Source organism: Galeopterus variegatus, unplaced genomic scaffold (genome assembly GCF_000696425.1).
Source record: "Galeopterus variegatus unplaced genomic scaffold, G_variegatus-3.0.2 Scaffold1298, whole genome shotgun sequence".
Taxonomy (NCBI): domain Eukaryota; kingdom Metazoa; phylum Chordata; class Mammalia; order Dermoptera; family Cynocephalidae; genus Galeopterus; species Galeopterus variegatus.
Window position 1 is genome coordinate 156,108 of NW_007727409.1, and position 15,056 is coordinate 171,163.

The 15,056-nt window shown below is 42.6% G+C and overlaps 1 protein-coding gene across 1 annotated transcript; it reads left to right on the forward strand.

Moving 5' to 3' along the window:
• The first annotated feature begins 11,848 nt into the window (after nt 1-11,848).
• Nucleotides 11,849-14,440, forward strand: USP27X (ubiquitin specific peptidase 27, X-linked). The gene has a single exon (XM_008576136.1). The coding sequence runs from the start codon at nt 12,208-12,210 to the stop codon at nt 13,522-13,524; it is 1,317 nt and encodes a 438-aa protein (XP_008574358.1). The 5' UTR covers nt 11,849-12,207; the 3' UTR covers nt 13,525-14,440.
• The last annotated feature ends 616 nt before the right edge of the window (nt 14,441-15,056 follow it).

The window sequence follows — 15,056 nt, forward strand, 5'->3', positions numbered from 1 at the left end:
TGGTGTTGACATTTTACCAGTTTGGGTGAAATGTAGAATCTTACCTCTCTTTACCTTATTTTACTTATATTTAATTGTTTTAAATATTTCCTCTGCATACACTGAGAACAACATTAGAGAGTATAATAGTTTTTGCTTCAATCATCAGACATAATTTAGTAAACTCAAAAGAAGGAAAAATCTATTGTTTTTACCCATATATTTACTCTTTCTGTTATGCTTTGTTTTTCATTCCTAGTATTTTTTTAAAATTTTAACTTCTCAATATTCACCGTAGTTGATTTACCCATTCCTCTTCCCCCACTCCCCCTCTACACCATATCTGTTCACTTGTCTTAACAAGTTCAAGGAATTGTTGTGATTGTTGTGTCTTCCTAGTATTTCAAGATTCATTCTTTCATAATTTCCTTTCTGCTTGAGATTTTCTTTTAGCTATTCTTTCAGGGTAGGTTTGCTGGTGACAAATTCTCTTAGTTCTCCTTCATCTGAGAATGTCTTGATTTACCCTTCATTGCTGAAGGATATTTTTGCTAGATATTCTGGATTAACAGTTCTTTTCTTCAGCACTTGAAAAATGTGCCACTTTCTTCTGGCCTCCATGGTTTTTGGTGAGTAATTCTCTGCAATCCAAATAGTTTTTTTTTGTTTTTGTTTTTGTCTTTTTTCCGTGTCCAGCAACGGATCGCAACCCTCAGTGTCGCCCCCGCACCGGACTGGGACCGGCAACGGGATCGCAACCCTCGGTGCCGCTCCCACGCCTCGCTCAGCCAGTGAGCGGGAACCGGTCTGCATGTGGGATCCGAACCCTCGGCGGGAGCGCCACCACACTCCCAAGCGGCGCACTATAGCAGTGCGCCACCGGGCCGGCCCCAAATAGTTTTTTCCCTATAGGCAAGATGTTGTTTCTCTCTTGCTGCCTTCAAGATTTTGATTTTGTCTTTTGTTTTCAGAAGTTTGACTATGATATGTCTTGTCATGGATTTCTTTGTGTTTACCCTATTTGGATATGGTCAATTCTTGAATCTTTTGGGAGATTTTTAGCCATTATTTCTTTGAATATTTTTTTCTGCCACACTTTTTTCTCCTCTCCTTTCCTAACTTTGATGAAACAGATTTTTGATCTTTTGTTATAGTCCCACACATTCCTCAGGACCGGTTTATTATTTTTTTTCCAGTCTATTTTCTCTTTGTTGGTCACACTGGGTAATTTCTATCACTTTATCTTCAAGTTTACTGATTCTTTCCTCTGTCCCTTCCATTCTGCTATTGAGCTCATCCATTAAGTTTTTAAATTTCAGTTATTGTATTTTTTTAGTTTTAAAAATTCTATTTAGTTCTTTTTTTATACCTTCTATTTCTTTGCTGACACTTTCTACTTTTTCATTTGTTTTTATTATGTTTGTAATTGCTTGTTGAAGCCTCTTTATGAACATCTATATCATCTTGTCGTTGGTGTCTTTTGATTGTCTTTTCTCATTTAAGATTTTCCCTGCTCTAGATATGAGTGATTTTCTATTAAAACCTGTACATATTCAGTGTTATGTTATGAGACTCTGGATCTTCTGTTTTTATCAAGCTTCTTCCCATACTGGTCCAGCGGGAGAAGGGGAATGACACTTTGTTACTGTTAGGTGGAGTGGAAGCCCGGGTTCCCCATTCAGCCTCTGTTGATACCTGGGGGGAGGGTCTCATTACTGCTTGACAAGGTGGGAGTTCAGATTTCCCACTATGCCTCTGCTGCAGTATCCCTGGCTGAGAGGGGCAGGGATGCCTTGTTATATGGTTCCTCATGACCTCTACTGACCCCATAGTGGTGATGTGGGAGGTGTGCTTGTAACTGCTGGGTGGTTGTGAAAGTGCTGATCCTCCACTAGGCCTCCTATGACAGCACCCCAGTGGGGAGAAGAGAAGGGACCCCTTTCTTATCTCCAGGTGGCCATGAAAGTCCAGGATTCCCATATAGTCACTGACACTGTGTCAGGGGGTGGGACTTGTTACTACCCAGAGGGAAAGGAAAGTTCTGGCTCCCAACTTGCACTTCTCTGACACCACTTGGATGGGGAGGGTGGGCTCCTTGTTACAGACCGGCAAAGGTGGAAGTCTACATTTTCTGCTTGGCCTTTGTTGACATGGGAGGTGCTGCAATTTTTTCTGTGGTGTTTGATTGGAGTATAGTGGTTATTATCTAAAACTTTTCTGTCTTCAAAGTTTGGCCCTTTCCTGGTCCTTTGCCTAGAGAGAACAGGCTTTTCTTGAGGCTTTTTTTTTTTTTTTTTGGTCTATGTTCATTGATGTTTGCAGGTTACCAGGTTCTTCAGAACTCAGTCCAGGAGATATGAGACAAAAACTGTCAGAGAATTCATTACTATATCATTCCTTGGGTTCTAAGGTCTATAGCCAGTCTGCCTTTTTCTGCCTACCTTTCAGAGTCTTCTTATGTTTGTGCTATATACAATGTCCAGGGTTTATAACTGTACTTAGCAGGAGGAATAAGGAAAAGTACACCGACTACATCTTTCCAGAAACAAAAGTCTCATTGCTTTGTTTTTAACAATCATTTTATATGGAAAAATTTAAATATACACAAAAGTAAAGAGATTAATAGAATGAATCCCCTTTCCACAGCTTCAACAATTTTCAATATTTTGTTAATCTTTTTTCATTTATTCTCCCTACCACAAGATTTGTTGGAGACTTTTAAACTCAAATCCTAGATATTAGATCATTTCACTCAATGTAAGTACACATCTCTAACAGAAAACAATTTTCTATAACCACATTATCACAATTTACTAATTACTAATATTCCTTAGTATAATTAAATACCAATTCATAATCAAATTTCCCTTATTGTCTCAAGAAGTGTTTTTTTTAAGTTGATTTTTTCAAAATAGGATTTAAACCAGATGTAACACTGCATCTGGTTTTTATCTCTCTGAAGTCTCTTTAAAACTCTGTAAATTTCCCTTTTTTGTTTCTCTCATCCCCTTTTAAATGCCATTTATCAATTAAGTACTTAGGTCATTTTTTCCATAGAATACTCTGCATTCTGGATTTGGCTGATTGTTTCCTAGTGGTGAAATTGAGTTTGTTCTTCTATCTCCTATATTCATTAGAAACTGAGAGTTAGAGAGCTAGACACTTCATTAGACTTAGGTTCAATTTTTATGTTTGGCATCAATACATCATAGGTGCTGCTGTTATGTTTCCCACTGTATCACATCAGGAGTCACATAATATGTAGCTGCCTCATTCTTAGTGATGCTATAATTGATCAGTGGGTTCAGGTGCTATCAATCTGATCCCTCCATTATAAAGTTCATTATAAACATCATCATTATATTTCATCTTTTTTTTATCCATTCATGATCATTGCTCTAGATTAGTGGTTCTCAATTGGAGGGGATTTTGTCCCCCAGAGGACATTTGACAATGTCTGGAGGCATATATATTTTTTTCTGACCGGTAAGGGGACCGCAACCCTCAGCACGGTGTGGTCTGCACCGCGCTCACCCAGTGAGCGCACTGGCCATCCCTATATAGGATCCGAACCCGCAGCCTCGACACTCCCAGCGCCGCACTTTCCTGAGTGAGCCATGGGGCCGGCCCTGGAGGCATTTTTGATTGTCATGACTCAGTGGGATTGGGAAGTGCTATTGGTATCTAGCGGGTAGGTGCCAGAGATGCTGCTAAAAATCCTACAATGCATAGGACAGCCCCAGAATCATTATCTGGCTACAAATGTCAATAGTGCCATAATAGAAATCTATTATTTCTTTAAGGATTTTGAATGATGATATACTAGTTCTATCATTCCTCCTGCATTTGCTATCTGAAGTTGTTGCCTTAAGAACATCATTAACTATTCGGTTACCCTGAAATACAGTTCACACTGGAAAGGTAGATCAGTCCTTGGTTTTCCTCTTTATTTATTAATTTTTGCAATAATGATTTGACGCCCTAGCATCACTCAGGGGTGACCAATGTTTTTAAATGTCATTATGAACTCATATGTTTTATACATTTGATGCTTGCTTAATTGCAGGTACTTTTTTTGATGCTCTCATTGTCCCAATACAGGCAAGGGAGAACTTCCCTCATCTTGGCTCCTGTGTTCTTTTGACATGACTTAATTAGTCTTTGATATCTCTCTTGCTTTCTGGCAAAACAAGATGTCCCAAGTTCATTTTATACATTTCCTGTTACAGACCTGTAAACAATAATTTCTCCAAGGAGGACTGGATCTTTTTGGTAGAAGATGATATTTAGAGACCACAATCTGGGCATCAGATATACTCGTTGAGACTAGGTTGCCATTGCTGCTATGTCTTTTTAGTGGGTGCAGCTAGGAAATATGTATTTTTTAGAAAGAGAAAAATAAATCAATCATGAGTTCATATGGAGATTTGTTTTCTAAGTGTATGTAACACTATAGGCTTTTTTCTTTTTACATTTTATAATTGTATGCTTTTACTCTTACATTAAAAATCCTGATTTCTAACAATATTATCACAATTACTTATTTGCTTTATCCTACAACATACACTTAAGTTTCAAAATAGCAATACCAATAATACTTCTAGCAAGACTACTGAACACAGTTAAAAACTTCTTTGCAGTTTCTTTTGTGTTTAGGAATGTATAGTCAAAACACTGTTTTAAAGTCACTTGAAATAATTATTTTCTCTGTGGTTATATCACCAATTTGCTACACAGTTAGGGTCATTTGATTCAGTTTGCTTTTAGGGATTTTCCCCCCTTTTTAATTGACAGAATTCCAAAGTCAAAGCTGTAAAACAAGGTACATTTAGACAAGTCTCATTTCCTTGCCTTGTCCCTCCACCCTATTTCCTCCTTCCCCCATAGGTAACTATTAAAATTAATTTACATTAATTTATATTCCACTGTACCGTTTTTAAAAATATAAGTAAATGTTTCTTTAAATATCAATATTTCCCCAACTTTCTTACACTAAAGTTAACATACTATATACAATATTCTGTACTTTGCTTTTTCCATTTAATAATATATCCCAGAAATTACTCCTAATCATTATATAGAAGTTTGTCTCATTTCATAGCATTCAATTTTATGGCTCTACTATAATTTACTCAACTTCTTCCTTAGTGATGGACAGATTTTTCCTCCAGTCTTTTGTTATTAAATGTAGTGTTGCAATGAATGGCTTTGTGCATCTGTCATTTTGTACTTTTGCTAGTGTATCTTTGGGTTAGAGTCCTAGAAATGGAATTACCGAGTCGAATAGTGAATACATATGTAATTTTGCTAGAGATTGCTGAATTTCCCTCTATTGAGGCTATATAATTTTGTTTGTATTGTTTTTCATGGTTTTAAAAGGATTGAGACTTTGAAAGAGAATAGAAAGTGTGATTAAAATTTTTATCTGCCAGTTTGGGTGCAATATAACAAGCTCTACCTTTCTCCACCCTTCAAACTTGAAAGAAGCATTTAGGACAAGCACAACGAGTCAGATTCTACACTGTGGTAAGTAAAATTGCAGAATGTATTCTTCATTGTGCTTCTGTCTAAGCTCTGGCCCAGGGCCAAGCTATATCCCATGGGTCCAACTTCCAGCACTGGACACAGATTTGGGGATTCCAGGGCTTTCCTAAAAGTCAGGGGTAAGATAGGTGGTTGGCCAGATGCTATGCTGGCATGCAGGAGGCTGACCAGAGCCCATGAAGTGTAGATAGGTAGAGAATCAAAAGTGTAAGTCAAATGAGGCAGCAGTCTGAAGGAGGACAGTTAAAGCTGCTGAAGATCTGGGAAGCTAAGAAACAGACCAGCTGGAAGAAATATGTGGTGAAAACTGGGGAAATGGCTGGCTAGGATATGATGCAGTGTAATATACATCTTTTCTGTTATCCCTCATGACCAAGACTTTGTTCTCTCTTTGAGCCTTTTCTTTATTTCAGCCAGAGAAGGGCCGGGCCATTGGAATCCCATGGGTGCAGGCTTCTGGGGACTAGCTCTGTGCTTGAAGGAAGCCTTGGGCTCCTCCATTCTCTGTCTTTCCACATCACGAGGCCTGCTGCTTCCCTCTGTAGGGCTGGCAACTTCTGGAAGCCTGTAGTGATCTGATGACCCCATTCCTCAGTTCCTTGATTGCTGGTAGGGCCACGAGAGTGGAGGGCACAAGGATTAGTTCTGCTGCAATGGTAAGCAGGGGCTGCTGACTCCCTTGGTCATCATGAATGGTACAGCAAGTTGGCTACACCTCAACTTATGGCAGTTTGGCATGGTCCAAATGGGAAGGGAGGAGCCCACCTGATCAGCAGTACTTATACATATGTGTGTGTGTGTGTGTGTGTGTGTAATATTTAATATAAGCAAGTGAGAGAGAAAAGCCATGAAGATTTCTAGGGTAAGAGCTTTCCAAGCAGAAGAAACAATAAAGGCACAGGCCTGGAAGCATGAGCCAGCTTCGCTTTTTCAAGGAACAGAAGTAAATCTAGTTTGAGGTGAGGCCAAGTTGAAAGGAAGTGAGGTCTCCAAAAAAATAAAATACCTAGGAATTGAGCTAACCAAGGATGTGAAAAATCTCTATAATGATAATCATAATAATCATATACATTGTATATTGACAAAATAAAAATTTAACGAAAAAAAATAAAATAAAGATTGGGAAACTTGAAAAAAATAAAATAAAATAAATAAATACAGACCAAGGTCAGACTCTGTAGGGCCTTGAAGGCCAGGATAAGGACTTGAGACTTCACTAGGAGTGAAATAGAAAGCCTGCCATCATTTAGGAATTATGCTCAGCTACACATAACCGGGACCCAAATAACAAAGACTTAAATAGGATGGCATTTCGAGCATTACACTGATTCTAAGACACTATCAACTGAGACACACCAGTATTTTATGTACCACCAAGAAAGAAAAAAAATGCAGCCAAATATAATCATAAACTATCACTCAAAGATTTCAGGAATGTTGAAAGATGAAGAGATAGATGTACTTCTTAGGGATGATAAAATATGATATTTTTTTCTCATGTAAGAATAGGTTTAGATATGATCAGTTTTTCATCTTTCCATCATGACTCGTTGCAAGATGGCTACTGAGCTATAATCATTAAATCTTCATTTCTGGGAAGGAAGAAAAAGAAACCAGGAAGGGGGAAAATGCCTTTGAGTCTTCCATATCAATTTAAGGATCATTTTGTAAAGCCTCCCCCAAAAAACTCACTGGAATTTTTATTGTCATTTCATTGGATGTGTAGATCAACTTGGAGAGAACTTCTGTATATTACAGTCTTATTTATATTTCATAAAAAGGATATATGTATAAAACACGTTTTTATTTGCACAGAAAATTTCTCAAAGGATGAATGAGAAATTATTAACAAGTGGCAATGTCAGGGGAATAGAACTGGGGGGGCCAGCAGAGACCACTGAGCCACCATAGGAAGTGCCCTGGGCTCTCCTGACTCTGGGCAGAGGGGGGGTCTCAGGCCTCAGCCACGCCCCCCTGACATGTGCAACCAGCCCAGCAATGACCACCAAGTGGCAGCAAGAAGGGCCCCAGGTTCCTGAGCTGGAATGGTGGGGGGTAAGGGCTTTTGCTACACTCCCCTGACATCTGCACCCAGCCCAGCAATGGCCAAGCCACTGCTGGAAGAGCCCCGCCCCCATCTCTCCTGTGGGAATGAGGGGGGTGCCACATGCCTCAATCCCACCCCTCCTCCTTCCTCCTTCTTCCATCCCATTTCCTTCTCCGTTCCCCTTTCCCCCTCCCTCCCAACTGCTCAGCAACAACATCCTAGAATGTAAAAAGTAATATTAATAAAATTACATGTTCTTAAAAAAAAAAAAGAAAAAAAAAAGGACCGGGTGGGCTGACCAGTTGCTCAGTTGGTTAGAGTGCAGTTTTGTAATGCCAAGGTCAAGGTTCGGATTACTGAGCAGGTCAGCAGCCAAAAAACAAAAACAAAACAAAACAAAACAAAAAAACTGGGTGTGGTTGTCAGTGTAGATAGGGGCTTTAACTTTTCATGTCATGCCGTTTTCAATACCTTTTTCAAAAAACCACAAATATTGTATATATTAGTTTTATAATAATACATATTAACCAGCAACTTCCAAAGTGAAATGTGCATTACCCTGGGGTACAAGAGTTTTAAGGGAATCAATTTCTATATCCTCGAATTTCAAATGTAGTGTTTTAAAATTGACCTGCCAGAGCAAAGAATTAAGCTGGTTCTTTTTCCATCACCCCTTTCACAATGGTCCTTTTTGCACTTTGCAAAAGAAAAGCATACCTTTTACCACCTTGAATCTTACCTGGGTGCACTACCCTGCAGTGTAAAATCCTCAGGGTACCAGGAGACAATTCCAAACAATGCTGTCAGTGGTGAACAAACAAACTGCTCTAAGAAATGAATGAGGATGAAATCTTTTTGCAAGTCAGACGGTTTCTAATTCTTTGCTTCCAGTAAAGTTGAAGGAAAACCCAATGGCGTTGTCAGCTGATAAATCATGAGAAATAGTTCTAAAGATAAATCATTGTGTAATTTTCCCCCAAAGGAATTCCCAAAGGAATTCAAAGACTTTTGAGTGCTAAAACAAAATGTCCACGTCCATTTTCTTATTTGTATAAACAAGGCTTCTGTGTGCTAACATTTAACCAAACAAAAAATAGGAAGAGAATAGATGCTGAATCCTGCCTCATTCCAGCCATAAGCAATGTTTATCCATGGATACATCCACTAATTTTTTTCAAATAAGCCCTTTCTATCTCCAATAAGCTTTCTTTTATGTTTAATAATTATCTATCAAAATTTGTAATATATTTACAATGTTTTGATCCATCGTATTCTAATACTAATTGTCCTAATAACTCAAGCAAGGGCAAAATTTAAATACAGCCTTTTGATCACAGGAACACTTAAAGAGCATTTAAATAGCAAAATATGTACATATTTTTTCTGCAGATAAATATGACAGGATAATCAATAAAATTGTTTCCAGTGCAAAAAAATTGGGACAAAATTCTGTTGGAAGAATAGAATGGAATTAAGTACTCAGGGAGAAAAGGAAAAATGTACTGCTTCCAATGATCAAACAAGAGCTTGGTTATAAATTTTTAAAACATGATGGTAGCTCTCAAATCTCTAAGGTATTTAGATTTCACCAGATTTATGCAAAATGGTGATGTAACAGTTTTATTTTTGAATGCTAACACTTGTCAGAAATTACATTTTTGCAGCCAGTTGAACATTTATGATGCAAAATTTTAGATGTCAACCTAAAAAGGTGTGAAGAAGCACATTTTTCAAAATATTTTTAGAGAGCATTTTGATATAAACCAATAGTTTTATATAAACATACAAAAAATATATATGAGGAATTGTCATTTACTCTTTTGCCACCTTGTGGTCACAGTTGTATTTAATTCCTCATCAACTGATGAGGAGCTGTCTCTCCTAAGGTCAACCTCTTCTGCCAGTGTTCTGTCAGGTATCTGTGAGGCAGAGATGGTGACATTTGCCCAGTACTGAATTCAGACCCATACAAGCACTAAACATCTGAAGATCATGGTGATACCCTCCACATGCGATTCAAAGCAAAAACAACATGCAATTATGAGACGAAAATGTGAGGAACTACCGCAAAATTCTGATTTTTCCCATGAGGACTACTTAAAAAAAAAATCAAATGTCAAATGGCATCTGGTATTTTTTTCTTCTATATTTTATTTTTGGTGCTTCTTCTCTGCTGGTGACCTAGCCACTTCCTAAGTGTGCCTTTTGGGGAAGCCAGCCTTGATTCTGGCCCTGGAGTAAATTTGTTTGGTTTAGTGCTGTCTGCAGCTCTTAGTACACTGGGCTCTGGGTCAGTGCTGAATAAACATTTGTTGTGCAAATGAGCAGAGCCCTCTACTTCCAAAACATGTTAGCCTGGGCAGTTCAGCAGAACCTCTGGGTTTCTGCTGGAAGCTGATCAGTAAGGCAAGCAGATTACCATGGCTAGTGTCCAGTGGTAGACAGTCCAGGTATAGAGATCTTTAGCTCTCTTTGATGTCCGTTAGTTGGTGAAAGTCAGATGGGAGTACCCCACGCCCCCCTCCACGCTCCATGACCTGAGTCACTTTTATTTATTTATTTATTTTTTGTCTTTTTTCCGTGTCCGGCAACGGATCGCAACCCTCAGTGTTGCCCCCGTACCGGACCGGGGACCGGCAACGGGATCGCAAGCCTCGGTGTTGCTCCCGCGCCTCGCTCAGCCAGTGAGCAGGAACCGGTCTGTATATGGGATCCGAACCCTCGGACGGGAGCGCCGCCGCGCTTCCCAAGCGGCGCACCATCCAGTGCGCCACCGGGCCGGCCCCAACCTGAGTCACTTTTAGCAGCAGCAAGATTCCTTCAGTGGGTGTGCCAGTTCCTCTAATTGTAGGCCACAAAGGGCAGGCATTTATTGGAAGGATGCTAGGGTGCTTCAAGGAATTGAAGCAAGAGCTGACTTAGGAAGGGCAGGCACAGGGCAACCCTCAGCTGTGTGGGAACTGGGAGGCATCCTCCTTTAGTGTTCCTGACTCCTGATGACCAACTCTTGCTGCTAACCCCTGGAGGCCTGCTCTGTCCACTCCCTGAAGGAAGGGGCTGGGCGGATGGGTGATGCCCAGTGCTAACCAAGGAGAACTTTGCTAGGGTATAATCAGGCAGCACAGCCCACAAGCTGGGTAGTGTGCACTAGGCCACTGCCAGCTGCCTCCAGGACTCAGGGACCAGCTCTTTCTAGAACACTCACTGCCTGATCCTCAAGCACAGTTGTCCACTTCTCCTTTGGACCCACATCCTGACGCCTGCCCTGGGCTGTACTCTGTGGGACCAGCAGCTGCAGCTGCTTCCCAACACCCCCAACCATGCCCAAGAGCCCAGCCGCTTGTTCTGGGCTCACTCCTCATGGGCCCTGTGGTGCCAGCAGCCCCTCGGCACAGGGGTTCCCAGAGGCCCCTGAGACCAATGCCTACCCCCTCTCCCCTGGCAGCTCCACAGACTTCCTTTCTATTCCCACCTGCTGCCTGAGCCGGGGCTCTATTAGGGCTTAGGGGTCTCGGGGCTGTGTCCTGTAGCTTAGGCCCCTCTCTCAGCTTTAGGGGAGGTGCCAGCTGTGGAGATGGTCTTTTGCCTCCCACCGGCCTTGAAGAGCAGAGTTGGATTTGGCCCCCGGGCTGTTCAGCGTCTGCTGGGCCAGAAGGCTGGCTGCCAAACCCTTAATCCACCTGAGGCCTTGAGAGCCCGGGGAGGAGGCCCAGACTCTGCAGAGATAAATAAGATGGGCACGGGACGTGCCTCTTTGGGCCGAGCGGCCTTGGGAGCGCTGCCCCTCCAGATCTGGGGGCCAGGCCTGCCTCAGAATGGGGTTGGAGTGTCATCCTTTTCGGGAAGGGCAGGACCAGGGCTGGGAGGGGAGACTGGGGCAGGCTCGGCCGCCAAAAGGTGGCCTGTCATGGGTCCTGCCTGCGCTCCTCAGGACCCAGCTCTGGAGGGGACATTTCACAGTTTCAGAAACGTTTCTGGACGTGGCAACTGCTGGCCCCTGACCCCGCAGTGCTGAGGGAAGCCTGCGTAAATGAAGGTAAGTATGGCAGAGGAAGATCAGGGCTATACAAGGGGATGCAAAGCCTGTACTCTATGAACACCGCATGGGGCACAGGGTACACCCTCCCCAGAAGCCTTTGGGGGAGTGCAGTAGACAGTACCCTGGACGGGAATCAAAAGAACTGAGTGGGCTCTTGGTTCAGCTTTTTAAAAGCTGTGTCTACATTTAACTCTTTGAGTTTCAGTTTTCTTGCCCGTAAATTGCAGGTCATTCCTACCCACGGCCCCCGCCCCGGCCACGGCCCCGGCGCGGCCCTGGGAGCGGGTGCCTGGATGTGGATTTTGTCGTGGGGCCACCAGGTTGTTCCCACGTGAACAGCTTTAAGGTGGGAGAGAACTGGAGGCAGGAACTGCGCGTGATCTACCAGTGCTTCGTGTGGTGCGGAACCCCAGAGACTAGGAAAAGCAAGGCAAAGTCGTGCATCTGCCATGTGTGTGGCACCCATTTGAACAGACTCCACTCTTGCCTTTCCTGTGTCTTCTTTGGCTGCTTCACCGAGAAACACATCCATGAGCACGCCGAGACAAAACAACACAACTTAGCCGTAGACCTTTACTATGGAGGTATATACTGTTTCATGTGTAAGGACTATGTGTACGACAAAGACATTGAGCAAATTGCCAAAGAAGAGCAAGGAGAAGCTTTGAAATTGCAAGCCTCCACCTCAACAGAGGTTTCTCACCAGCAGTGTTCGGTGCCAGGTCTCGGTGAGAAATATCCAACCTGGGAAACGACGAAACCCGAATTGGAACTGCTGGGGCACAACCCAAGGAGAAGAAGAATAACCTCCAGCTTTACCATCGGTTTGAGAGGACTAATCAATCTTGGCAACACTTGCTTTATGAACTGCATCGTCCAGGCGCTTACCCACACTCCCATCCTGAGAGATTTCTTCCTCTCTGACAGGCACCGATGTGAAATGCCAAGTCCCGAGTTGTGTCTGGTCTGTGAGATGTCTTCACTCTTTCGGGAGTTGTATTCTGGAAACCCGTCTCCTCATGTTCCCTATAAGTTACTGCACCTGGTGTGGATACATGCTCGTCATTTAGCAGGGTACAGGCAACAGGATGCCCATGAGTTCCTCATTGCAGCATTAGATGTCTTGCATAGGCACTGCAAAGGAGATGACGTCGGGAAGGCAGCCAACAACCCCAACCACTGTAACTGCATCATAGACCAAATCTTCACAGGTGGCCTGCAGTCCGATGTCACCTGTCAGGCCTGCCATGGTGTCTCCACCACGATAGACCCATGCTGGGACATTAGTTTGGACTTGCCTGGCTCTTGCACCTCCTTCTGGCCCATGAGCCCCGGGAGGGAGAGTGGTGTGAACGGGGAAAGCCACATACCAGGAATCACCACCCTCACAGACTGCTTGAGGAGGTATACAAGGCCAGAGCACTTAGGAAGCAGTGCCAAAATTAAATGTGGTAGTTGCCAAAGCTACCAGGAATCTACCAAACAGCTCACAATGAATAAATTACCTGTTGTTGCCTGTTTTCATTTCAAAAGGTTTGAACACTCAGCCAAACAGAGGCGCAAGATCACTACATACATTTCCTTTCCTCTGGAGCTGGATATGACACCGTTTATGGCTTCAAGTAAAGAGAGTAGAATGAATGGACAATTGCAGCTGCCAACCAATAGTGGAAACAACGAGAATAAGTATTCCTTGTTTGCTGTGGTTAATCACCAAGGAACCTTGGAGAGTGGCCACTATACCAGCTTCATCCGGCACCACAAGGACCAGTGGTTCAAGTGTGATGATGCTGTCATCACCAAGGCCAGTATTAAGGATGTACTGGACAGTGAAGGGTATTTACTGTTCTATCACAAACAGGCCCTGGAACATGAGACAGAAAAAGTGAAAGAAATGAATACGCAAGCCTACTGAAGTGACACACAGACCTACCTGTAATGGAAGATGACAACACCCATGCTGCAACTGGCATCAAGATTTAAAGGACCTACTTGATCGTGGCCCATGGGACTGACAGAGTAAGAACTGAACAGTACCCAGTGTCCAAAAGGTCCTGATTGGAAGAAAAATATAAGGGGAGGGAGAAGAGGCTCTAGTCTAAGCAGTCACTTAAAGGAGAATTAAATGGCAGGAATGTCTTGGGTGAGGAAGATCCTGACACTGGTACATATCCTATATTCCTCCAAAAGGTGGTGTGGGAAGATGTGGGGGGGAGGGGGGTGGTGTGGGGGTGTGTGTGTGCCCTTGTAACCGTAAAACATCTTTCTCCATGGGTGTTTCAGCTTCAATTGACCAATCATATAACAGTTATAAGTTTGGGGGAAAAAAGAAAAGTTTATAAAAATGTAACCCATTACCTACATGGGTATGAAAGCAGAAAAGCGGAGGAGGCAGGGATATCTCATTGACAAACACTTTTGCCAGTTTCCTTGTATTCGTGATTTTTTGTGCTATTAAATGCAGTATTAAAAAAAAAAAAAAAAAGCCCACATGGGCTAGTGAAAGGAGAAGAAGTACAGGGGCTTGTTTAAGGGGAGCAATCGCTCCAAAAGTAGAGAAGACAAGAAATGCTGTAAGATAAGCAACCAACACAGACAGGCCTCAGCTGTGTGTATCGTGTGTGAGTGTTTTTTTTTTTTTTTTTAAAAGCTGTATGATATACTTGAGAAAATCAATGAACCTCTTTGCGATTGTTTTCTCATGTGTAAAATGCAGATAATTCCTACCTTAAGGGTTATTGTTAAAGATTAAATGATATCAAATGTGTCAAAGTATAAAGTAAAAGACTTGGAACTTTCTAGGAACTCAGTAAACGTTTGTTGGATCCGAATCTGAAATTTCTTTGGACTGGCCCCAGAATGCATCAGAGGGTCAGTCCCACCTGAGACCCATGGGCAGAAAGGACACATCATGTCACATGCAGTCACGTGCACACACACACTCTTAACCCCCTCCCCAACATTGTCTACCTGGAGCCCTGAGGCAGTGGACTCTTCTATTGTCCCTTGTGTACGGGACATCATAGTCAGTGTCACAACTGGGATTTGAGGGTGGAGGGGAACCACAACTGTCCCCATAAGGTCATTGTTCTGCCCATTTGGAAGACAATCATGTTATTTTCATGACTGAGCACCCCAGTGATGGGACTCTCATGGCTGGTAGTCTGCCAGGCTTCCACACGAGGGTTCTTGGTGGTTTTTACCTTCTAAAAGCATTATGGGCTTAGCTGCTATGTTTACCCACAGGCATAAATTAGTAGAAAGACTTCCAAAGCTCACTGGCATATCATCCCAGGGATATTGGTTAGAGTGGCTTGTGGGCCCCTTCCCTAATCCTGACAGAGGGCAGAGCAGCCTTCAGAGAGCTAAGTTGAAGCAGATGGGATGGGCCCAGGATGCGGTAAGAACTATGAGTCCTTCTCTCCTCAGCATCAGGTACAAAAGTGG